General features: G+C 40.3%; 1 protein-coding gene across 5 annotated transcripts; it reads right to left on the minus strand.

Annotated features, from left to right (window-relative positions):
- Nucleotides 1-34: 34 nt before the first annotated feature.
- Nucleotides 35-24,268, minus strand: uso1 (USO1 vesicle transport factor). 5 transcript variants are annotated; one of them, XM_053502278.1, is made up of 27 exons: nucleotides 24,038-24,268; nucleotides 23,186-23,272; nucleotides 22,319-22,383; nucleotides 22,102-22,178; nucleotides 19,357-19,368; nucleotides 17,455-17,555; nucleotides 13,675-13,777; nucleotides 13,513-13,568; nucleotides 13,259-13,379; nucleotides 11,641-11,822; nucleotides 10,025-10,165; nucleotides 9,776-9,864; nucleotides 8,574-8,728; nucleotides 8,255-8,460; nucleotides 8,063-8,083; nucleotides 6,774-6,800; nucleotides 5,898-6,008; nucleotides 5,691-5,809; nucleotides 5,400-5,581; nucleotides 3,859-3,980; nucleotides 3,199-3,337; nucleotides 2,911-3,065; nucleotides 2,745-2,810; nucleotides 2,488-2,586; nucleotides 2,300-2,389; nucleotides 1,964-2,179; nucleotides 35-1,024 (listed from the first exon to the last, which is right to left on the minus strand). In XM_053502278.1, exons 1-27 carry the CDS (start codon nucleotides 24,101-24,103, stop codon nucleotides 944-946), a joined length of 2,889 nt encoding a protein of 962 aa, XP_053358253.1. In that variant the 5' UTR covers nucleotides 24,104-24,268; the 3' UTR covers nucleotides 35-943. The 5 variants fall into 5 exon arrangements, with proteins under 5 accessions (XP_053358253.1, XP_053358254.1, XP_053358255.1 ...); XM_053502279.1 differs by lacking the exon at nucleotides 19,357-19,368; XM_053502280.1 differs by lacking the exon at nucleotides 6,774-6,800.
- Nucleotides 24,269-26,007: the final 1,739 nt, after the last annotated feature.

Here is a 26,007-nt window from a genome sequence, read left to right on the forward strand (position 1 = left end):
CTAACAATATATAAATCTCAACAGCATCCAGATGTTTAGCAGCTATGAGCTTCCATTTATTGCTAGCAACATTAGCATTTTTAAACATAGTTCTTCCATTTGTCATTTATTTATATTTCTTATAATTATATTAAGACTAACAGGTTTTGTCTCTTGAAATGTACAAATAGTGAGTTAAAGTGTTGTTTATCACAGTTCATTAACATTGTGATGACATCATGCCCAGCGCTAGAGTCTTCACTGTTAGCAACATTAGCATCATTTTATGGGGTTTATGCACATTTTAATACTTTTAAATATTTCCATTCAGCTCAAAATGGTAACGTTGCTAACAATAGATAAAATTTTCAGCAATTACTGATAACATTGTTTTTATACCCCTTCCATAAAAACACAAGACATTCAGACGCTCTTCAGAATTTATTCATCTGCATTTATATTTTATATATTTTAAATTAGTTCACAATGCTAATGTTGCTAATGAATAAAAACCAAGGGCAGATAGCATGCTAGCTTGCAGCTATTAGCTCGGATTCACTGACAGCAGCATTTCCTGATTGGTGGCGACTGCTATCATTAGCAGCACCGGTTCTGAGGAATTGTTTTGCTAAACAATGTTTAACTAAATTAATTAAAAAAAAAGGAAATACTCAGCAGGTACAATGCTAACTGGTAGCTATTGGTGTCCAGTCACTGCTAGCCACCTTAGCATTTTAATGCAACTGCTCCACTGAACAATGTTCTGAGTACAACTGAACAATGATGGTAAAGTGGCATTAGCACACAGGAAATAAACGAATAAAAGCTAAAAATGAACAGATAATTCCGCGTAAAGAAGCCGGACCCTTTAATCTCTCATCTTTCTTATTAGTGTCAGGATTAAACGGTCAAAATAACTTTCATTCCCCTGAATACTACTCAGTCTCTCTCTCTCTCTTTCTCACTATTCATCATCCTCTTCCTCCTCCTCTTCATCATCTTCATCAGACTGGTCCCTCGCGTCCAGATCGTCCTCGTCCTCGATCTGTGGAAAGACAGTAAGAGCTTTAGTGTTCATTTTCAGACAATTTTTAATAATTTAAAATATTGTCATGTGCCTTTTTTTTTTTAGCTCAAAATTAATGAAAACTAAAAGGACAGTAAAGCATAGAAGCAGCAGAGAGGCAGCACAAAGGGCAGTAGAGAGAAGCATAGAGGCAGCACAGCCAAAGCAGAGGAGTGGCACAAAGGCAGCATACTAAAGAACAAAGCACAGATTAAGAAAATAGGCAGTGCAAGCAAAGCAGAGGCGGTATAAATAAATCACTAAGGCAGTGTAGTGACATCAAATGTACAAAAGCACTAATGACACAACACAGGCAGTCTGAAGCTGCACAGGCAAAGAATAAAGTTTGTCTCAATTCTGGGACCGCATCCTTCAAAGAATATATTCAAAGGCTGTACTAAGCCTGTCTCATTTTAATGGCTGATTAAAATGCTACCTTTTTTCTTGAAAACAAAGGGTGCAAGTATATACTTCACAGCCCAACCTATCACAAGATTCTTTGTGAACCGAGAAGGAGACAATAGTGAATACAGGACCGAAGTATTAAAAATAAATATGTTAATATTAAAAAAAAAAACTAAGGGGATTTGGATTAAATCCGCTCCCTGAGAGACAGGTTTTTATAAACGTTGTTTTAAAAGTGTTACACAATGTTAATTAACGGCAATAAATGCAGAAACAGCTCATGACATGGGTAAGAAACCCTCCATAGATCAGACCATATGATTTCAGTTCTGTCTCTAAGAAGAATGATTAGACTGCAGCCTTTGAAGGAGACAGAGTCAAAATTGAGATATTCTGAAAGTCGGCACAGAGGCATCAATGGTAAAGTCCTCGGGCAGCCCTGAGACAGCAAAGGCACAGGACGAGAATAGAAAGGTAAATTCCAGTGGGAGTAAACAGTGATGATGCACTTACTGCTTCTCCGAGGTCTTTAAGTTTCTGTTTGAGAGAGAAGATCTTCTGGTCCTGGTCAGCGAGAAGCATCAGCAGGTCATCCTGCTCCTTCTTTGACTCGCTCACCTCCTGCTGCAACTTCGCCTTCTCTGTCTGCAATATGGCTGCCGTGCTGTTAGCCGCCGCTAGCTCCTTCTCCAACTGTGCCCTGCTTTCTGAGTGAGATCGGACCTCCTCCTGAATATCACACAGACAAAAATAATATATTTAATATGTAAATTCATTAATTAAAGACAGAGTATGAGGCAGTGAAAGAAAACAGTGAAAGCATAAATAAAGGTGTGCGCGCTGCGAGACCTGCAATCGATGCGTTTCTGCTGTTTGCGCCGACAGTCTCTGCTCCAGATCACTGAGTTTAGCTGATTCTGCTTCACTGCCAGAACCTGACTGAGACGAGACACAGTGTGAAGAGTAACGATAAGTTAAGTCAGTACTGTGGTATATTAAACTGTTAAACACTCAGGTTCTTTAGTATCAGCAGTCACCAGAGTTTGGGTTCTCCGCTGCAGTTCTTGTCTTTCACTCTGCAGCTGTGAGATTTCGGCCTGCTGACTCTGAACCTGTGCTCGCAGAGACTCCACCTCCTGTGAGACCAAGAACAAACACTCAGTAGAACAAAAGGAGCACAGAGAGACAGAGAGAGGCAGACAAACAGACGCCGACAGAAGGATGGACAGATGTGCAGACAGAAAGGGGTAAAGACAGCCAGATGGACAGAGGCAAGGTTATGTTTCCTCTGTACCTTCAGTAGTTCTGTGTTTTCTGATGCAGGTGCTGGTCCTTCTGCTGACTGAACTGCTTCTGTTTTCTGCACACAACACACACACATACAATGAACAAAAAAATAACAGTATAACAGTATATCAGATTGGCCTAAAAGTGCCCCACACACACATGCACGCACGCACCAGGCTGGCAATGAGTGAGTCCTTCTCAGCGAGTTGTTTCTGCAGCAATGTGTGTTGTGTGTGTAACTCCTCCAGGTCCGCTCTGAGCGCAGTGAGCTCCTCCACCTGAACACCGTTTATCTGAACATCAGCCTGAGACACTGCTCCATCTTTACCTACACACACACACACACACACACACACACACACACACAGTACAACATCCTCAAACTCGGTAATGCGTTTCATACTCCATAACTAGGTTATCTAAGTGTCTCACACTCTGTGTGTTTGTGTGTGGGGTTGTACCCAGTTTAAGTTTGAGGATGTTGTATTGGTCTTTGTGCTGTTGGATCTGAGACAGTTGCTGTGTGATGGTGCTCTCCATCTGATCCTTCTGACATGTCAGTGCTGACACCTGCTCCTTCAGCTCGGTTATCTGAGCGTCCTGACACACAGCGAGAGAGAGAGTTTGTTTGTTTGTTTGTTTGTATTAGGTTTTTTTTTCCCCATATCAGCTTTACAGGCAATTTCATGGCAGATACATTTTAAACATTCAACTAATTTACACGAACCAATATTATTTTATAGATATAATACAAGAGATTTAAAAAGTAGTGGAAAAAATAATTAATAATAATAATAATAATACAAAAATAAATAAATAAATATCACATTATAACATGGCCTTGGCCAGAAGAACAAGATTTTACAGAAGGTTCTTTAGGTACACTTTTGCTAAAAAAGTTTTTCTGGTTTCGTCTTGCAGGTCTATAAATTTTGTTGGTTTTGTTGAGAGAGAGAGAGAGAGAGAGAGAGAGAGAGAGAGAGAAAGAGAGATGGAGGTGTTTATATTTCTGTCCACTGCACACCATTGTAGGAGGAACCGGTCTGAGAACATAAGCTCCGTCTCTCTCTCTCTCTCTCTTTTTAATCCAATCAGAGTGTGGGCAGGGGTAACTGTAGTACCTGTTCTCTGATCAGCTCTTTGTACTGAGTGACGATGCTGTCATGCTGCTCCAGTGTTTTCTTCACCTCCTCCTCCTTCTTCTCTTCCTCACTGGACTTGTGTACAGCCTTTGTTATCACACCTGTGTCATAACACACACACAGTCAAGACCTTTGACCTTTATCCTGCTACAGCTTATTAAAAGATACAGTGTTTATTCATCTGCCTGTCTGTCCATCCCTCTAATCTATTTCTCACTGATATATAATTAACCATAGTCTGTATAATTACGAATAAAGTGACTAGTCAAAGACTCACCTAAAGTGTGTGCATGTTAGTGTTAATTTTGTCAGCTATTTTCAATTTTAGTCTTAGTTTTAAGCCCTGGGATAAATGTTCCTGTTAGTTTTAGCATACTTATTCAATCTTATCCTATTTTTATTTCGTCATGTTTTAGTTGACTGGGCATCTTAGTCTAATTTTAGTCAAAGGAACCTCTTAGTATTTTAGTCTAGTTTTAGTTAATAAAAACGTAACATTTTAGCAATATATTATTAATTAACCCTACAGTCAAACTATTTAGTTCAATTCAATTTTATTTGTATAGCGCTTTTAACAATTGTCATTGTCGCAAAGCAGCTTTACACAATCAAAAGAATTATTTAGGTTTGTATGGTATGTGGATGTTTATGTGTATGAATCAACATGGTCAGATGGTCCCTGATGAGCAAGCCGAGGGCAACAGTGGCAAAGAAAAACTCCCTGAGATGGCAATAGGAAGAAACCTTGAGAGGAACCGGACTGAACAGGGAACCCATCCTCATTTAGGTGATAACGGATAGCAGGAATTGATCTGCATTTATACTGTGTGTTAGGTGGCAGGCAGTTCAGTATAACAGCTGATGTTAATTGACATTAATATGGAGTCCAAGTAGTTATTGGAGGCACGCAGGAAATTCCAGTCCTGAACTATCGAGCAACTGCAGCCAAGTCTAGTCGTCAGAGAAACAGCTGTCAACATCAGTCAAACAGAACCGTCTTCATAGTAGAGTGAAACCGTCCCCAGACACTGAACGCATCCCAAAGAAACTAGTCTAGCCAAAACCATTTTAAAGTTTTTTTTTTAAAGAAAATAATTATCTTAACATTTAAAATGTAGCTTTTTATCTGATGATTGCAGCTATTTAGATTTATTGTTAACCATCACAACAACTGCTGCATTATTTCATGTCCATATTTTTTAAATTAGAAAACAACAGGAGAAGTATGGACAATACAGTGTTTGGAAACATAATTTTTTATGAATAAAAAAAAAAAAATAAAATAAAAAAAAAAATATATATATATATATACATATATATATATATACACATCTGGTGGAAAATAAAAAAAAATGGGCCTAAATAGTCACAGGAAAAGAGGTCGTTGACGAATATTTTTCGTCATAATTTGTATTGACGGAATTAACACTAGTGCATGTGTGTGTGAATGATGTGAATATTCTTCATAAAAATAAAAAAAAAGTGAGAGAGGTTATGCGCAGTTCAGCAGTTCCACTGACCTTCGAGCTCCTTGACCAGTTTAGTGAACTCGTGATCGAACAACATGTGCTCTGGGGTGGAGAATGCGGGCTGAGGTTTCTGAGCAGCGCGCGAGTACAGCTCATGTTTGGTGATGAAGCTGAGCTTCTCCACAAAGTTCTCCTTCCCAATTCTCTTCTCAATCAGCTGTTTCAGCTTTTCTCTGACGAAGAAACCACAAACATAAGGGAAATTAAACTAATGTCACTGTGATACACTTATCAGGAGAGAGAAAGAGAGAGACTAGGAAGACATGAGAGAGAGTGTAGTACTTGGTGTAGTTCTCCAGCGAGTTGTCGTTGTAGTAGATGCAGATTCCCAGCAGAAGAGCACACAGACCCTGGACCAGCCTCTCATCCTCACCTAGATTCTCTGAGATCTGAGCTGTCAGCTACACACACAGCGTTAAGAAAACACACATGCACCAACATACAGTATACACACTTAAACACATACATACGCATTTGCAAAAAGGATACAAAGGGGACGTTTTCCTGGTTGTGGAGGAAGTGTGTGACGGCGATGGGGCAGTTACTGATCCATGTGCACAGCAGCATGAGGAGGCCCACCCTCGTCTGTACCTTACTACCCTACACACACACACACACACACACACACACACACACACACACACACACACACACACACAATCATCATCATGGCGTTCTCCTTAAGGCCTACAGTGACTCGTTGCCCATCATGCATGGTGTTCATGAGTCACTGCTCCTGCTGCACCAGGTGTATCTGTTAGTGGGTGTGGAATGTGTTTTAGGCAGCCAGAATCTGCTACCAGTTAAACTGTTTCTTAAACACACAGTGAATGATGTCACACACACACACACACACACACATACACACACACAGATAGATACATACACACACACAGATAGATACACACATACACAAAACAACCTAAAATTGAGCACAACATTAAGTGTTACTGAGTTATGTTACAAACTACAAGAACAATGTTACGATGTGAGCTTATAATCTGTATGCGTTCAATGATCCTGGATTCTGATTGGTCAGGTTGTGTTTATTAATTCTCTCGAATGTGCTTGTCATAATACACCATCGCTTCCATTATAACAGCTCTTTTCATATTTAAGTGCATGAGATATTTCTGTAACATGTGTGAAAGGAGTCTCCAGTGTCAGCGGCAACTCTCTCATCTTCAGGACAGAGGAGCGTGCTCTTATTCGCAGTAACAACATGACGAGCTGCGTCTGCTTGTCTGACTAACCGAGCGAGCTTACAGCTTTATTAATGGCTCTATACTATGTACACTTTTTATAAATACTGAGACAATGAAAAATAAAAACAGCTGTCCGTTTTATTATAAAAAAAAAAAATACCTTGATCTTCACCTGTTCAGACTCTGCCTTCAAGGGTGAAGAAATAGAAAAATAATAGAAGAATAAAAAATAATCACAAATATTAGTTTTCTCCAGTTTGAAAGAAAACCTAGTAAGGTTACAAACTTTACACCTGCTGCACTGCCACCTACAGGACAGGAGGAAAAGGACAGTACTGACTCCACTCCTGTGTTATAATCCTGCTTACATCACATTCTCGATTTTTTCCCCTTCGTCCGTCACCACCCAACCCCGTCTAATGACATTCTAAAACTCGTTCGCCACCCAACCCTCGTCCAACACCTTTTAAAACCTTATCTAACACCACCCAACCCTTGTTCAACACCATGTAACCCTCATCCAACACCGCCCGAGTCTTGCCCAACACCACCTGAGCCTCGAACAACATCCCTGTGAACCTTGTCCAATACTGCCCAACTCCCGTCTAAACCTCGCCCAACACTCGTCCAAACATTGTCCAACCCTGGCTAACTCTTGTCCAACACCACCCAAACCTCGTTCAACTTCCCTCTATACCTCGTCCATCCCGACCCATGTCTAAACCATGTCAAGCATCATCCTACCCTTTTCCCATTTAACCCTCGTCTAACACCGTCTAACCACTACAAAACTGTCCAAGTGTCATAACATTGTCCAAGCGCTACTTATTACTGCCCAAACTCCATCCATCACCCCACTAACCCTTGTCTAACACTGTAAAACCTACCAAACTGTCGTCAAACAACCCATCCAACCCTCGTTCATCCATCCTCCATCATGCATTTAACCACATAGAATGCTGCCTTGCTGTCCTACAACACCGTCCAGCCATCATACAACACCCACCAAACTCTTGTCCCATATCCATCAAACCTACGTCTGATGATTGTCCAAACTTTGTCAAACATCAATTCGACTCTCAATAATAGCCTGTCTGACTCTGAGTTACAAACTGTCTGTCTGACATTCATCCGATCCTCCCCGAAAGAGTTTTTGACTTTGGTCCAACAGTTCATCTTAAGATACCTAACTCGTCGACGCTACCAAAGGAAAAGTGTGTTTAAACAGGATTAAAACACAGCACTACAGCACACAGACCAGCTCTACCATAACAAAGCCCAAAGACTACAGCAAGGGGTCAAAGGTCAGCACCAGGGTCAGAAACGCAAGCAAAAACTGCTTTTACACAAAAAATTGTGTAACATAAAGGAAGCACAAGCACCCGGATATAATATACACCGAGGGGCTCCCAAGCCACACCAGCACAACCCACACACACACACTCTTACCTTTCGGCTGATCTTATCACCCTGTAAAATCATAATGCAGCACAATTTATATTTAGGTTCTCTTTCTCTCTTACACACACACACACACACACACACACATCAACGAACAACACAGTCTGATGAAATTCTGAGGCTCCAGCACATGAGTGTGCACTTGCATGTGTATAAGCATGCGTGTGTGTGTGTGTGTACCTGTGACAGGATGTTGGTGCACTGTTGCAGTAGAGAGATGGGGGGTTTGCCCAGACTGGTAGCCAGCTGAACTCTCAGGAGCTGTTCCTTCTGGTTGGAGTTATCATGTAGCGCGTGCGCTAACGCTACTGACGCACACCAGTTAGAGAGCGAGTCTGCTGAGAACAGACCTCCGCACAGCAACTGACCAGCTGAGATTGACTGAGCTACACACACACATAGCCAGAAATCGTAAGAGATAAACAGAAAATCATGACAGAGTTTCTGTGTTAAGTTACAGTGTTCTCGTGTGTGTGTGTGTGTGTGTGCATATGTGTACCGTCTATAGTAGAAGGCAGCAGAGTGGACACGATCTCAGCCTGTCCTTTGTGGTTTTTGTATAGGAAACACTGAAAGCAGTAGAGCACGGCACAGCGCAGCACAAAGGGCTGACGCTCGTTCACCATGGACATCAACAACACCACAATCGCCGGCCTTTAACACACACACACAATTACATCACCATGTTACTTTTCCCTCAAAAAGGCCACACCCCCTTTAATAAAACTGAGCAACAGAGTCCACATGTCCCTTATTGTACGTTTACCCTAAGTATAAGGGCACATCTCTATTATTAAAAGTGGATGCAAACCACTGGTAATCTTTAAGAAGATGAGAAGGCACGGCCACATCCCTTATTATAGGACTACACTTATCACAAGGCCACACCTCCTTTATTACACTCATATTTCAAAACACTCGGAAATCAAAGTAAATTTTCCCATGAGAAATAATTGAAACTCAAATTATTAATTCAACAGCCCAAAAAAATAAATACCTAAAAATAATAAATACAAAATATAAAGTAAAAATAAAACAAATTAACCTGTACTTTACCTTAAAAAGAAGTAAAAATAAAGAAAAAACAAATAAGTGTTTCTTTTTATGTGCACAGGCGCTGTGTGTGTGTGTTTGTGTGTGTGTGTGAAGCTAAAGTAAGAAGAGAGGAGTAATCAGACCCGCCTCTCCCTCTTCTTGTCTTACACAGTAACTCTCCTTCCTCTCTTATTTGAGTTTTTACGCAATACATGATACTCCGTACTCGTAAACCAAGACTTGCTCGCTTTCAAGTCAAAATTTATTCAAAACTACTTTGCTCGTCTTGTGGAACACTCGCGAACCACGTTACTCGCAATCCGAGGTTCCACTGTATGTTTATTATAACAAGGTTGCACCTCATTTACTAAAAGGCTATGCCTTATTTATTAGAAAGCCACACCTCCTTTCACTTATTAGAAGGAGAAAATGGATAAAGGTAGAAAATATTTTCATGGGTTCTTAAGGATGATGCAACTACGATATAAACTGAAAGGAAAATGAGGAAGATCAAGACCAGGAGGTGGTGGTAATGCAGCATAGTGGATGCCACTCGCCGGTAAACAACAGGATGACAAGAAGAAGACCAGACCTCTATTATGACATCACACTCAGTACTAAGACAGAGCCAGACCATGCCTTATACGAAAGGATGCGGATGCTCACCGTGGTGGGTTGGATGGGGCGTTTACAGAGGCGAAGTAATCCTGATTGACCTGTGAGCCGCGGATGACCTCAGACACAGTGTTGATTGTCTGTACAGAGTGTTAACGAGGAAGAGTCGTTAAATAATTAAAAGAACAGATACGTGCATGAAGCAGGCAGATCTACTAATGTTTCAATTTTTATCAGCAAATCAATTGTGCCTTACATTATTTACACTGAAATATGAGAGACCTGTGTGTGTACATGTACCTCAGTGAGGATATCAGCAGGAACACCAGTAGCCATCAGTATGGTACAGAGCTGCTGTAACAGGCCACACTGAAACATGGACTTCTGACAGCTCGCCGTCGCTCCAGGAGAGTTCATTGGGGACACCATGACACGCACCAGCTGGAGACATCACACAAACACAAAACTCTGAATGCAAGCTATAGAAATACAGTTTGCACAATCCCAAATATAGTGCATTCCCAGAACTTTATTCTGCTGTAAAGCACGGTGGTGTTGAAGTGTCAAGTGTCACAGATATGTCAAGTGTCTGTAGTGTTACTAGACGTTGGTTTCTTGATAAGAAAAACATGGTCTTAATTCATATAAACATGCTCTATTCACTCTGCTTCAGATGTATCACCACTGACTTTAAATAGAATTTATAGACTGTACGTTTCTCCGAATCGGCACCTGTGTATTGTTAACTCATATCGGGGATCCCTGCTGATTCTCATCCCTATTACTTAGTAATAACTAGAAATAATTCTTTAAAGCAAACACATGGTTCCTAAATGGTGCGACAGAAAAGCGTTTACCCCATTACCCATGGATCGCAAGTTTGAACGCTAGTTATGCCATGAGTGTCCAAAGGATCAAAATTGGCTGTGCGCTCAGGCAGAGAGGTGTATGACTTCAATGGTGTGTGATTATTCAGGGATTTATGCTGTCTTACCTAAAACACATCTAGCATCATGGTACCACGATAAGTTGCTATGGTTGCCAAATGGCTTTGCTTTAGTCTCAGCATCCAGGATGGAAAAACTGGAGCTTTGGATGTTCAGTAACTTAGTGATCGTCTCACTGGTATAATCAACATCCGTGCATGCGTGTTATTACTGCTTATTATTATAACACTGTGACCTCGTGTGTGTGTGTGTGTGAAACATATTTAATTTTGTGTTTGTACAGCGCGCGTATAAAGCAAAAGCAAGTCTCATAGAGGGTAAAGATCCATTTTCCTTTCCTCTCTCTCTCTATATCTATATATATATATATATATATATATATATATATATATACTCAGTGATATTCGGATGTACCGATCCTGTGCAGGTGTTGTTACACGTGGTCCTCCACTGCGAGGATGATCACCTGTCCTTCCTGTCTCCCTGTAGCGCTGTCTTAGGCGTCTCACAGTGCAGACATGGCAATTTATTGCCCTAGCCACATCAGCAGTCCCCATGCCTCCCTGCAGCATGCCTAATGCACGTTTACGCAGATGAGCAGGGACCCTGGGCATCTTTCTTTGGGTGTTTTTCACAGTCGGTAGACTCTTTAGTCTCTTTAGTGTCCTGCCTTTTTAGAACTGTGACCTTAAATGCCTACTTTCTGTAAGCTGTTAAGGTCTTAAAGACCATTCCACAGGTGCATGTTAATTAATTATGGTTAATTGAACATGCATGGAAACATTGTTTAAACCCTTTACAATGAAGATCCGTAAAGTTATTTGGATTTTTACAACATCCTGAAAAAGGGACGTTTCTTTTTTTGCTGAGTGTGTGTGTATATATATATACAGCCCTAATACTAGTTTAATCATATTTGTCTCTCTATCTGCACATGTATGTGTGAAAGTGTATGTGTGTGTGCCAGACCTGCAACATGAGGTGTAGGTTGGTGACTTTCTGAGCGGACCAGCCTCCACCACTCTCCTCCCCGAGCTGGAACCACTGCTTCATCCTCTGAATAAAAGAACCCTCCTTAAAGAAGTTTTGATTAGAGCTGTTGTTCTTTAGGAGGTTCAGCAGCAGAAGCAGGCAATCCTCTACCACAATTCCTACACACACACAGACACACACACACACAGGATTAGGAGCTAATGGTTGAGTCTGTGAATGTGTCTTGCAAAAATGTTCATACACCCTGAGCTTTTCAACATTTTGTCACTTTACAACCACAATCGTAAATGTATTTTATTAGGATTTTATGTAAAAGACCAACACAAAGTGGCACATAATTATAAAGTGAAAGGTAAATGGCTAAAATTTATTTATTGTTTTACAAATAAATATCTGAAAAGTGTGGCGTGCAGTTGTATTTAGCTCCCCCCAAGTCGGTACTTTGTAGAACCACCTTTCATTGCAATTATAGCAGCAAATCTTTTGGGGCATGTTTCTACCAGCTTTGCACATCCAGATTGTGAAATTTTTGAAGAATTTCTCATAAAAGCAAAATAGCTCAAGTTCAGTCAGATTATGGCACAGATTCTCAATCGGATTTAGCTCTGGACTTTGGGGCATTCTAACACAAATATGCTTCGATATAGCATGTTATAGCATTGTATGTTTAGGGTTGTTATCCTGCTGGAAAGTGAACCTCTGCCCCAGGTTTTCTTCTAAGATTGCCTTGTATTTAGCTCCATCCATCTTGCCATCAACTCTGACCAGCTTTTCTGTCCCTGGTGAAGAAAAGCATCGCCACAACATCATGCTGCCAACATAATGCACAATGTTAGTTTTCCGTCATACAGTGTTTAGCATTTAGGAAAAAAATTACATTTTGTTCTTATCTGACCAGAGCACCGTCTTCCACATGAAGACTATCGCATGTTTCCTCCGAACCACGTGGCAGCTAACCGCATCTTTCCGAACTGCTCGCTCACACACCATTGGGGGTGGCGTAACACACTCGGAGACCAGCGCTATCCGGTCCTTCTGCTTGTGTGAGCTCACAGACGCCCGTGATTGGACGTGATTAATGTGGGAGCACTAAGTACCTCTTATCGAGCGTTACAGCATCACCCGGGAATCGAACTCGTGATCTCAGGTGTGTACATTGGGCTTCATGATGCTTCTTCACTCTAACAAACCTCTGACAATTTCACAGAACAGCTGCATTTATACTGAAATTAAATTAAACCACAGGTAAATTAAACATAGCCACAGGTGGCTATGTTAACTAATTAGGTTTCTTCTGAAGACAATTGGTTCCACTGGGTTTCAGCTAGAAGCATCAAAATAAAGGAGGCTGAATAAAAATGCACCAACACATTTCAGATTTTTATTCGTAAAATTTTTTAAAACCCATTTAACACTGTCCTTCCACATCACAATTACTTGCCACTTTGTGTTGGTCCATCACATAAAACCCCAGTAAAATATATTTATGTTTGTGGGGTGACATGACAAAATGTGGAAACCTCAAGGTGTATAATTACTTTTGCAAGGTGCTGTATATGTGTTTGTATGTGTGTTTGTGCACGCGTCTCCACACCTCCGTCGCTCGTCCCTTCCTCTGTGATGATGTCCAGCAGTCTCTCAAAAGCGTTCTCAAATGCCACAATCTTCTGGATGGCAGCGTTTCCTTTAGTCAGCTGTTGCAGCAGGAGAAGACCCTGAAAAATCACACACACAAACACACAGGGCAGAAACACACTACAGGTTATGTCATGTCAGGTCAGGTGTATGTGAAGGTAATAACACTGAACACTGAAAATGTCAGAATGTGTTGAAGGGACTAAAACCTACATCGTTGCGAATCACTTCTCTGGAATCTGCCAGTAAATCCATCAACCTGGACACGCCTACGGACACAAACACAAACAAACCAATTAACATACTAATAGTGTTCAGTGACTGTTAGTGTGTTAGTCTGCATGTGTGTGTGTGTGTGTGTGTATACCCACTGACCCATAGGGCTGATGAGGACGATGCCCTGAACCTGAGCGCACTGACACTTTAACAACGCCGTCAAGAGCTTCACACCTGGCCAGCGCACATGGAAGTCAAACTCCTACACACATTTACATAAAAACAGGTCAGCTTAACCTGAAGAGCAATACACAGTATCAGATTTAATAAAATGTCTGTAAAAAATTGCTGGATTTGATCTGATTCAGTCTGATTTTTGGCCATTGAGATTTTTGATTCGGTAGCACTAATGTTTTTTTTTGCTGATTTGTTTCAAGCAGTTATATTCCTTCCAGATTTTGAATTATTAAAATCGTGTAAAAGTATCTAATAAACACTAAAATGTATAAATTTTGCTGTTGATTGTTTAAATGTTGTGTCTCAGAGAGAGCACTAATATTTTTTTCCTGCCATTCTGGCCCATACTCCTGTTCAGTAGGGGGCAGTACCTTTACAAAAAATAAACAAGTTTACGGCCTAGTTTTGGTCTCCATAGCTCCATAACTGTACAAGAGTGAATTTCTTTTTAACTCGTGAGTTTAAGTTATATTAAACCATAAAATTATAGCTTCCACAGCTGAGATTCGAAACTGCTCTTTAGTAAACCTGTGATCCTTCATGGGTTTGTTCTATTTTTTTTTTTAATTACACTACTCACAATAAGTTAGGGATATTGTGAGAGACTTAATGGATGTCATACATACTGTGTTTGTTTTACTTTAGACATTTTTGGGATAGGGAGGCAATTGTATCTGGGTAATAGACACACGTTATTTTGTGTTTTCCATGTAATGGTCTCATTGTGTACAGGTGTGCCTTATATTGGGGCCAATCCCAAAAGACAACCTTTTTCGAAGTGGCATCAATTTAAACATTTTGTGGGTATAAAAAGCTGGTATTGTCAGTAAGTCATTGCAAGTTCATCATTTAAAGAGCCATTAACACACAACGTCACTTAACGGATGAGCAGCGCCACCTAGCAGCTTCGGGTCAGTGGCAGGCAGTCAGATGTTGCTCGTGAACTTGGTGTGTCTCAAAGTGTCATTAGCAGAATTGCATCAAGACATAGAACTACTGGCAGAGTTCATGACAGACTCAGGAGCGGAGCCCCATGAGGTACAGACCGCAACGATGACCAGTACCTGAGGACCTATGCACTCAGACATCGTTATGCAACTGCCACAAAGCTGCAGGCCCGTTTACAAGATGCGAGGATACTAGGGTTTCCAGACAAACCATTCACAACTGACTTGAATGCCAGACGACCGTTGCAGGTGACTCCACTGACACCGAGACACCGCCGTCTATTTTTTTTTTTAATTACACTACTCACAATAAGTTAGGGATATTGTGAGAGACTTAATGGATGTCATACATACTGTGTTTGTTTTACTTTAGACATTTTTGGGATAGGGAGGCAATTGTATCTGGGTAATAGACACACGTTATTTTGTGTTTTCCATGTAATGGTCTCATTGTGTACAGGTGTGCCTTATATTGGGGCCAATCCCAAAAGACAACCTTTTTCGAAGTGGCATCAATTTAAACATTTTGTGGGTATAAAAAGCTGGTATTGCTGGGACCGCAACGTTGACCAGTACCTGAGGACCTATGCACTCAGACATCGTTATGCAACTGCCACAAAGCTGCAGGCCCGTTTACAAGATGCGTTTACAAGATGCGAGGATACTAGGGTTTCCAGACAAACCATTCACAACTGACTTGAATGCCAGACGACCGTTGCAGGTGACTCCACTGACACCGAGACACCGCCGTCTATTTTTTTTTTTAATTACACTACTCACTACTACTCACTACTCATTTGCAGTGGGCACAAGACCATGTGACCTGGACAATGCAGCAGTGGTCTACCGTCCTGTTCACTGATGAGTGTTGGGTCACAGAAATGATGAGGTGAGCGATACGCTGAAGTCAACATGGTCCCCAGGGTTTGCTTTGATGGAGGAGGTCCAACAGTCTGGGCAGGCATCACCAGTCCACGCAAAGCAGATTTGGTTATTGTACATGGCTCAGTCACTGCACGTTCCTACCTCAGAGACATCATAGAACCCATCATCATCCCCTAATTCCGAATTCCGTCAGCACACCCCCAACTTTCTGTTCATGGATGATAATGCTCCACCACATCGTGGCAGAATTGTCACAGCTCGACGTCTGGAAGTTGGAGTGCCTCATATGGTATGGCCATCAATGCCCTCTGACCTAAACCCCATAGAGCACGTCTGGGACCAGTTAACGCAGAGACTGGATGATCGTACCCCCGCCAGAAACAACCGCTACTGACATTGTCAATTTTTGTTATTTGGGATAATCCCTGTTATTGTCTAAATTTTTGGACTTTTAACTCTGTCCAAAGATTTTCTATGGGGTTGAGATCTGGAGACTGGCTAGGCTACTACAGGACCTTAAAATGCTTCTGACGAAGCCACTTCTTCATTGCCTGGGCCTGTGGGTGTGCTTGGGATCATTGTTATTCTGAAAGACCCAGCCACGTTTCATCTTCAATGCCCTTGCTATTGGAAGGAGGTTTTCACTCAAAATCTTACGATACATGGCCCCATTCATTCTTTCCTTTACACGGATCAGTCGTCCTGGTCTCTTTGCAGAAAAATAGCCCCAAAAAATGATGTTTCCACCCCCATGCTTCACAGTAGGTATGGTGTTCTTTGGATGCAACTCAGCATTCTTTTATTCTCCAAACACGACAAGTTAAGTTTTTACCAAAACCTTCTATTTTAGTTTCATCTGACCATATGACATTCTCCCAATACTCTTCTGGATCCTCCAAATGCTCTCTAGCAAACTTCAGATGGGCCTGGACATGTACTGGCTTAAGAAGGGGGACACGTCTGGCACTGCAGGATTTGAGTCCCTGGCGGCACAGTGTGTTACTGATGGTAGCCTTTGTTACTTTGGTCCCAGCTCTCTGCAGGTCATTCACTAGGTCCCCCCGGGTGGTTCTGGGATTCTTGCGTGGAGCCCCAGATCGAGGGAGATTATCAGTATGTCTAATAATTGCTCCCACAGTTGATTTCTTCACACCAACCTGATAACCTATTGCAGATTCAGTCTTCCCAGCCTGGTGCAGGTCTACAATTTTGTTTCTGTTGTCCTTTGACAGCTGTTTAGTCTTGGCCATAAGGGAATTTGGAGTGTGACTGTTTGAGGAGAAAATCCTACAATGTTATTTTCTGGATTTTGCCTCCCATAGTTGTGGTATACCTATGATGAAAATTACAGGCCTCTCTCAACTTGCACAACTGGTGACTGACTACTTTTTTGCCCCACTGTATCTACACATTAATTTTGTGTCCTTTTCTCACATAACACCTTTCTGAATATTTAGTGGAATCTGACAGAAACTTCATCATGAGTAACCTTGAGACATTGGCAGCTCCTTGGAAGCGTCTTGTGATTGGCCAACTCTCTATGAGTACATAAGTACCGGTACGTTTCGTAACTGAGTCACCCTCTGTCTTGTGTTCTTTTGCTGTTAATGTTAACATTCTGAGGATTATTTTAAATAATGTTGCAAATATCTCGGGATGTTTTTGGCGTTTGCAAACCATACACAAGACATTAAAGAAATCATCAAAAGACTTTCATATTATGCTGATGATGATAGGCTAAAGAATAAACGCAATATTCTTTATTTTATTAATAAAGATAGTCAGATTAGATGTCTGAATGTATGCAGTATACAGTATAAATAACATTTATTGTTATTCTATGGGTTTATGGATGAATTTGAAGCTTGACCTCGAGCAGAGAGAGCAGCAGTGTGACGTTCTCCTGATCCTGGATTAACTTTTCAGCAAACTGAATACCAACATCATCGTCCTGCCTCCTCTGTCCATCGTCTGTCACACACACACACACACACACAGAGCTATGTTATTTAACAGCATTGTCATAACGAAAGCACAGAAAGCTGTTAATATTCCCAGTAAAGTGGTGAAGAAAGTCAGGGAAGGCTGCGTTCACACTGCAGGCAAAAGTGGACCAAATCAGGTTTTTTGCTCCTATGTGACTCAGATCTGTTTTTTAATGTGTTTCTGTATTATAATTATTATTATACCAGTATGAACAGCAAAATCACATGGCCTCTAATATTATCAGTTCTGATTCGATTCACTCCCATGTGTGATCCTGATCCTAGATCAGATACAGTTCTGATTTGTGGCACCTCCTCGGTCTAAACAGTCAAATCCAAACTCATGCAACGTTTCGGTCAATCGGGCTCATTCACCATAAGAGTAATGTTAAAAAAGATGGGATGATGAGACATGTGAATCATATGTTTCCCTGCAGTGTGAACATAGCCTGAGAGAGGTTGAGGGAAAGAGAGAGAGAGAGAGAGACACACACACACACACACATCACCGTGCCCTGCTTTATATATTCCATTATTGCTGATACAAACATTTCCTTTTTTTAATTTATTTACCATTACATTCCTAATAAAATACGCTGTAGTATGCTTTAACCAATTATTATTTTGTCTGGAAATTTTTATTCATTATTCACTAACTGTTTCTTAATACTCTTTTAAACTATATTACTTTATCTATTATTTGTTCAGTGTTTCCCACAGGTCTGAAATATACTTGTGGTGGTAGCCCTCTGAACAGGCCGGCATTATCAGCCAGCATAATAAGATCTGAAGTATATATAAAACAGAATGCTTTCACTTGTGTACAATGATATAACACTCTAATGAACATGCTTGTTTACTCTCATATGGCTCAGAATTGTGCAATATAGAGACCCCTTTTTCCAGCACAACCTAGGCAATATGATTGCATAATTTTAATCAATTATACAAACATGACTCAATTGAAAATATTAAAATAAATATGTCACATAAGCAAAGAAATAGCACAGATTTATAAAATCACATGTTTTTTAAATGGTTGTTTTTGGCCATTTCCGTAATAAACAATAATAAAAATATATGAACCACTTTACAGTTAATATGTGTAATATAATAATAATATTAATAATAATAATAATAAATAAACTATTTTCTTTAAAAGTGAACTTTTCCTCTAGACATTTTTTATTATGTTTTTTTAATTGCAAATACTTATTTTTGTATCATAGTTGATGTGCCATTTTTAATCACTAACTTTTTATTTCCTTTTACAAAAATATTCTGAACATCTTATTTATTCACATTTACATATGCTATAAACGTGATTATTATCATCCAATGACGAAAAAAATCGAAGCACACTTCATCTAAATAAGAGCATTTTGCCAAATACTTAAATATAAATTATGCTATGAGTAGATCAGCCAAAAAAACAAAAAAACAAAAAAACAACCAAAATAATAAAAACCACGGACAGGTGAGATGATTCATTCACCAGTTCTTCGACACTATATCAGTACACAACTGTTTATCCAGGTGAATTTTATCTTATGATTATTTCAGCAGTCCAAAATCAGTATTAAATATGATAGTGATTACATTATAGCGAGTGCAGGTTAATATTTAATGCTAATGATGTTTAGGCAGGTGTTTTAAAGTGTGGCTTCAGGAGCACCAAACAAAAACCAAAGGAGGGGAAGCATGGAAGGGAAAAATGGGTGAATGTTTTAAGTCTCATGTGTGCAACACACACACACACACACACACACACACACACACACAATTACCTTCTGATTCATCTGCAGGATTAAAACATGGAAGAAAAAAAGTAGGGATCAGAAATGTCACATTTTACTGTAGTCGTTTAACAACAAAGCCACATTCGCACATAGGTGGAAGACTTACTTACACTAGGGAATTGCACGCATCATAAATAAAAAGACAGCATTATTAGCCTGTGAGTTTGTCAGCCGTTAGCATACGAGCCATTGTGTTTTATTGTATAGAATGGAGCTGCAAACTCCCTAGTGAGCTACAAACAATGTTAGTGTTTAACATGTTAGATAATGTGAATATGGCTTTACTTAACAAAAAAGTTATCTCGGATCAGTCAGCCAGCAGAAATAAAAACGGTTTGTTAATTTACTTAGGGTTTAGACCCGACTGCTTTAGTTACAGTCACATTTGTATATTCTCTTTACAGTACACACAGCTTAACAGAAACCTTGATTTCTCCGGTGGAGAGATTTAAACTGAGATCCTATTACAGTCATTTACTACTTTCACCAGTGCTGTCTCAGTACAATGAAGAAACGTAAACCCTGAGACAAAATGGCAGAATACTGTCGACTTATAAATCCCTAAATACACCATCAGCTCCATAAGTATTTGGACAGTGAATTAATGTTGGAAGTTGTCCCTTTTGTACACCAGCACAATGGATTTAAAATGAACCAATTAAAATGTGACTGAAGTGTAGAAGTTCAGCTTTAATGTAAGGGCTTTAACAAAGTTATATAGTTGCAAGCAAGGATGAATGGGCCCAAGCACCTGTGCCATCACCACCCAGACGCACCAGACAACCTGACAAATATAAGCTTTATTTGCAATAAGAATAAAAATATAATCATGTTTGTAATAATCCCTAACATATGGAGCTCATAGACATCACCACATGCCTGAGCTGCTTTGCCTGTGCTTTACAGCAGTCACCTTCATTTTCATGTTTCAGTTTAGTCTTCAGTAGGATCCGGTATTTATTTATTTTTTAACCAGTGCCTAAACAATGCCAAACTTATGCTTAAGTTTCCAATTTAAGCATTTTTTTTGCAGAAATATTACCATATTTGCCTTATCTGCCATAATATGACACCTCTCTTAACTTTGCTAGTATTGGTCTGACTGGGGTCGGGGTTGCCCACACTGCCAGATGATGTCTGCAAGCTGTTAATAATGGTAAATGCCTCTGCTTTGTACTCTAACCTCTGACTCCACTCTTTTAGCAAATTCCAACTCTTTGCCTTGGGATGCTTTTAAGCCTTTTTTTTTTTTTTTATTCTAAACATCTGTACTGTGAAGCGCTATCAGACCTATTAATTTTACAGCATTTGCATTACCCTAAGTAAAAAGTGGAGCTCTATACACTTTAGAATTCATCCTGCTGCTCCTTTCAGTACTCACATCATGAATAAATTAGTTCCGGGGCAACCATACACACGAATGCCATAAACCCATTCTCTACCTTGTTTGTTGATGTAAAAAGCTGTGGATAGTGAGCCCTTACTTTCCTTCTTCATATACCTCTATTCTTATCATTCTGCTACACGTTCACCATAGTTTCATTTGACTCAAGAATCTCGTATCAGAACTGGGCAGGCTTGTTTGTCTAGCAAAGCCTAAACTAGCTTTTCTGTTCTCGACTGGCCATCAAGCCACTTATCAATCAATCAATTATTTTTTAAGCCAGTGAAAATGGAGGAAGTTTGTAAAGAATATAGTTTTAATTCTTTGGTGAACAATGGAATATTTCTTTAAAAATCTTGAAATAAATTAAAGCTGAAAGTCAACACTTCAGTCACATCTAGATTGCTTCATATTAAATTCATTGTGGTGATGTACAGAGCCACAAACCCACCAAAATACTGTATACTTATCAACTAATTGTTAAATCAACACGCATCACTAATATCTGGCCAAACATCAGTAATGGTGTAGAATAAAGTATATAGAATTTTTATAATAAATACCTCTTTCTCTAAATTTATCAGACAATCTTTATCTGATACACAAAATAATGAAGATCACCTTAAAATTAGTGTTTAAATTCGAGATCAGAAACTTTCCAAAAACAAAATAATTTTGCTTTTACAGTGATGAGGTGTAAATTCTGAAACAGTGTTGGTTAAAGTAGTAAATGACCTTAATATATGTAGGTCAATGTTAAGGTGTTCCAAGTATTTTTGTTAACTGCTAAGAAAAAACTATTATCTAGTCATATGGGTGCTGTTTTTAATTCTGTTAGCTATTAAAGACTGATCCACATCACCATGAATCACCACTAATATTAGTCAGTGATGGCATGCACTTTTAGGAAACTCTGATATTGAGAAGCGATAGAATAAGCATCAACTGAGATAAGTGTTTAAACCAGGGATTTTTACCAGGGGACTTGTTTTTTTTTAACCAGGGAAGTTCTAATTCTGTTATTTTGAGAACTTCCTGCCCAGAATTTGTCACTTCCTGCCTGGCTACAGCACAGCAAAGTCTTTCAAAATAAGGCTATGAATCTGCAAAGAACAAATGAGATGCCGTTACCTCCAAAAACTGGAAGCATGAACACCTTTACACACTGTACATGTAAAAAACTGTACTTTATTTCATTGAGCAGGACCGCAGAAGTATTAATGCTGTTCAAAACAAACCACAGCGAAAGATTCATCATTTGTAATTTAATCCCTGGTTTAAAAACTGATAAAAGTAAACATATGGTGCAGTGCAATCATAAGGTGGACAGTAGCAAGGTGGGTTAATACCTTGTTCCTCTTCCTCTTCATTACAGATGATGTTGTAGAGTGTGTCCAGGGCATAACCCAGGATCTCGGAGTCAGACCTGTGTGATATACACCTCACATCTTTATATCAGTCTCAGACCATTACATTATGCAGACTGTAAAACTTTTAATTAGTAAAGACTGCTGAAACAGCTGAGTAGAGTTCACTGGAAAAAGGTGTGAAGATGTTTGATCTCACCTGTCTGCCTGTAATATACGGACCAGGTGCTCCATCGCCTGCTCCCCCACCTCCACACGGTACTTCTGTAAAGTTCAGCATTTTATTTTTACATTAATTTACGCAGCAACTCAAACTGTATATTTATCAGCACCAAAAACATGCATATAGACATACATACACAAACTTATGTGTATGAGAGAGAGCGTGTGAGAAAGAGAGAGAAACACACAGACAAACATGGGAATAGACAGGCACAGGAACAGTCTCACACACAATGGAACATTTACACAGACAGACAAGGGTGTATGTGTTTAGACAAACATTAAGACGGTCAGAATGACAGTGAGAAAGACAGACAGACAGGTGTGGTGTGATAGTACCGTCAAATGGACAAATAGACAAGCAGACAGAAAAGGATAAATGTTATGATCAAGACAGAAAGATGGGGTCTGTGATAAGGAAGACAGACAAATGGGATAGTTGTAATAAGACAGGCAGACAAGGTCGGTGTAATAAAACACACAGACAGATGTAGCAGTTGTAATAAGGGAGAGAGATAGATGTGGCGGATGTGACAGACAGACAAATGGTGTGGTTGTGGTAGGCCAGACAGACAGAAGACACACAGACTGGGCAGTTATAATAAGAAAGACAGACCAACAGGGAGGATATGATAGAGAGACAGACAGAAGACAATAAACAGAGGCATCAATGGATGAGGCAGTGATAAGAGAGAAAGACAGACAGACAGACAAGACAAGACAAACAGGAGACATACAGATGGGGCAGTTGTGATAAGAGAGACAGACAGACAGACAGACAGACAAGGCAGATTTGAAGACAGACAAATAGGGTTGGGTGCACTACAGTATCAGTAGCCCGGACCTTAGAGAGGGACTTGAGAGCACGGACGGCGTCCCTGCGATCCTCCAGCAGTGTGGACGAGGCCACACGATCACACAGCTTCTGGATCTGCAGGGATAAACACGACAACACAATCAGGCGTTTCAGAGAAAGTGTGTGATATTACGAACTACCATCACGGTCTTGTCAACACACACACACAAACACACACCAGTCAGCCTGCGTGTGATGTGTTAGTGTAAGACATGGATGAAGATGTGAGTGTCAGTGTCTCCGATTCATAGGTCACCTCTGGCACCATTAAGACATCCCTCGGGTTAACACTCTGGACTTTATCAGTTATACTAAAAGGAAGAAGTGTTTAAACAGGGTCAGGGGGTCAGGGTTCAGAGGTCAGGGGTGTGTGGCTCCACTGCCAAATAGAAAACTCCGAGCTGTGATACAATAACTGTTGAAATACATTACAAAGAGGACAATGTCATGATGTCACCTGACAGGTAAATAGACAGTCCGAGTTTGTCCCCTGAGGTCAAACAGTCACGTCTGAATATATAAAACTACAAATAAATAACCATGATATTAGACTCAGTCACCCTGCGTTGTCCTCTACTTTCTCAGGACAGTTGTCCTGTCCCCTTTGTAGTGCACTACATGCCCTGTAGGAAGACATTTGGGACACAGCCGGTCCACGCAGCTCGGTGTAGCTAAGCTAACAGTGCTAACCACCATCAGCTCTGCCTCCTCGCGCAGGTTGGTTTATTTATAACACCTTTATAAGAATGACAGTGAGTGTTAAATGCTCTAATTCACTCCAAAATCAATGTTTATTATTATTTTTTTTTAGAGAACAGAATAAAGTGAAAGTGAACTTACAGTCTCCACTCCAGAGGGCTGCGCCCCGGCGCTCTGTCCTCCCATCACACCCCTGAAGAAATTCATCCTCACGGTTTAACAACTCCTCTCTCTAACCTTTAACTCTAAACCTCCAGCTTCTTTAACACACACTCCTTCACTTCCGCAGCGCTTTCCTACAGAACCGGAGCGCGATGTTGTTTTCGCTCTGGAACCTGCCCCGACCCCGGAAGTGCTACTCAGCCTCGTGCGCATGCGCGAGACGTGGCGATACGTGGCGCAATAGCCGACCTACCTGTATTCTGATAAGTCCCGCCCCATCACGCTCTTGGATTGGACAACGGCTCTCGCTATACGCCACGATCGGCTGCTCCTTTATCCTCACGAGCGAACCAAATAAAATACATTTAAAATAATCAAATACGCTTTTATAGGCGGCACGACAGTGTAGTGGTTAGCACTGTCGCCTTGCATCTCTGTCTGCATGAAGTTTGCATGTTCTCCCCGGGCTTAGTGGGTTTCCTCCAGGTAATCCGGTTTTCTCCCACAGTCCAAAGACCTACAGATTAGGCTAATTGGCGTTCCCAATAGTGATGGGAAGTTCGAATCATTTTAGTGACTCGGTTCTTTGAATCTCATTCATCAAAATGAACGAATCTTTTTTTGAGACATTTCGTTCATTTTAGTTCTTTTGAAATTAAAATGTTGCATTTTCAATAACAATACCCCTAATACGTCTACATACACAAATTTTAGCTATAGTTCCCGTTATGAAAATATTACAATGCAACTAAGGACATATAATAAACAGAATGAGTAGCTCACCTCTTATATCTTCCAATCTGAGTCGTTCATCCTTTTCAGTGGCGGCTGGTAAAAAAAATTTCCTGGTGGGGCTGATGTGACAAAATATTTCTTTGCTTAGTCCAATATAAGAATTAAAATCAACAGTCAGACGATGATTAAAATTAACAGTAATGATTTAATCTCCTCCTCAAAATCACCAGTTTCACAGATAAAGTAAATAAACAAATTTCCATTGTATAATACGCCATGCATGCTTAAGAGAGTATCAAATACAATAATCAACATCAAAGGGTATGATCAGCTGGATCACCTTTCAAGCAAAGTTGCATCTCAAAGAAAAACAGTTTTAAAAATTCAATTTAACACAACAGTCTAAAATGGGTATATTAATAAGGATCTCACCGAATTTGGTGGAAACTGCTCTTCGCTCGTTAAGTTCGCCATCATTACTCTGATTGACCGCGCCTCTCTCTGATTGGACGCGCCTCAAAAGAAAAAAAACTTTTTCGCGGTATTTTCTGCTGCTTGGGGCAGAATTTTCAGCGCCCCAAGACCATAAAATTCTGAGAAACTGATTGGCCGCATATTTATTAATTCACCCTAGCAACAGTACATGACGGGCTATTTGGCTGCACTCAGGGGCGCTTTTTCTCAGCGCCCCATGACAGAAACGATACAAGTCTGTCTGTGGAAATTCACTGGTGAATGAATGTCACTAGGTGGGAAATGTTGTATATGTTATTCATATCGCATGTAGGCACATACTGGTGGGTAAACCGAATTAAAAAACTTAATTTGTAAAAATATATTTTAAATTTTTAGCCCCTCTTATCAGGGAGGGCGGTGCCCCAGCGCCCCCTATGGGCCGGCTGCCACTGATCCTTTTACATATATTGCACCACATAGCGTCTATGGGCGTCACGTGATCGGGACTTGAAGACTCATTGCTGAGAATCGTTTAGTTTTGTTTCCTGTGTACTGCACTCATAGCGTCTATGGGAGTCACGTGACAAAGGAACGAATGACTCGGGACTAGAAGACTCATTGCTGAGAATTGGTCAATTCTGTTTCCTCTATATAACATACAGAGGTTTTGCAATGCATGCGCGCCTAATAGAAAATGAACGAATCACTCCCTGAGATTACTCATTTATCTGAGTCATGTTAAAGATCCATTCAAAAAG

The sequence above is a fragment of the Clarias gariepinus genome, chromosome 8 (genome assembly GCF_024256425.1).
Source record: "Clarias gariepinus isolate MV-2021 ecotype Netherlands chromosome 8, CGAR_prim_01v2, whole genome shotgun sequence".
Taxonomy (NCBI): Eukaryota; Metazoa; Chordata; class Actinopteri; order Siluriformes; family Clariidae; genus Clarias; species Clarias gariepinus.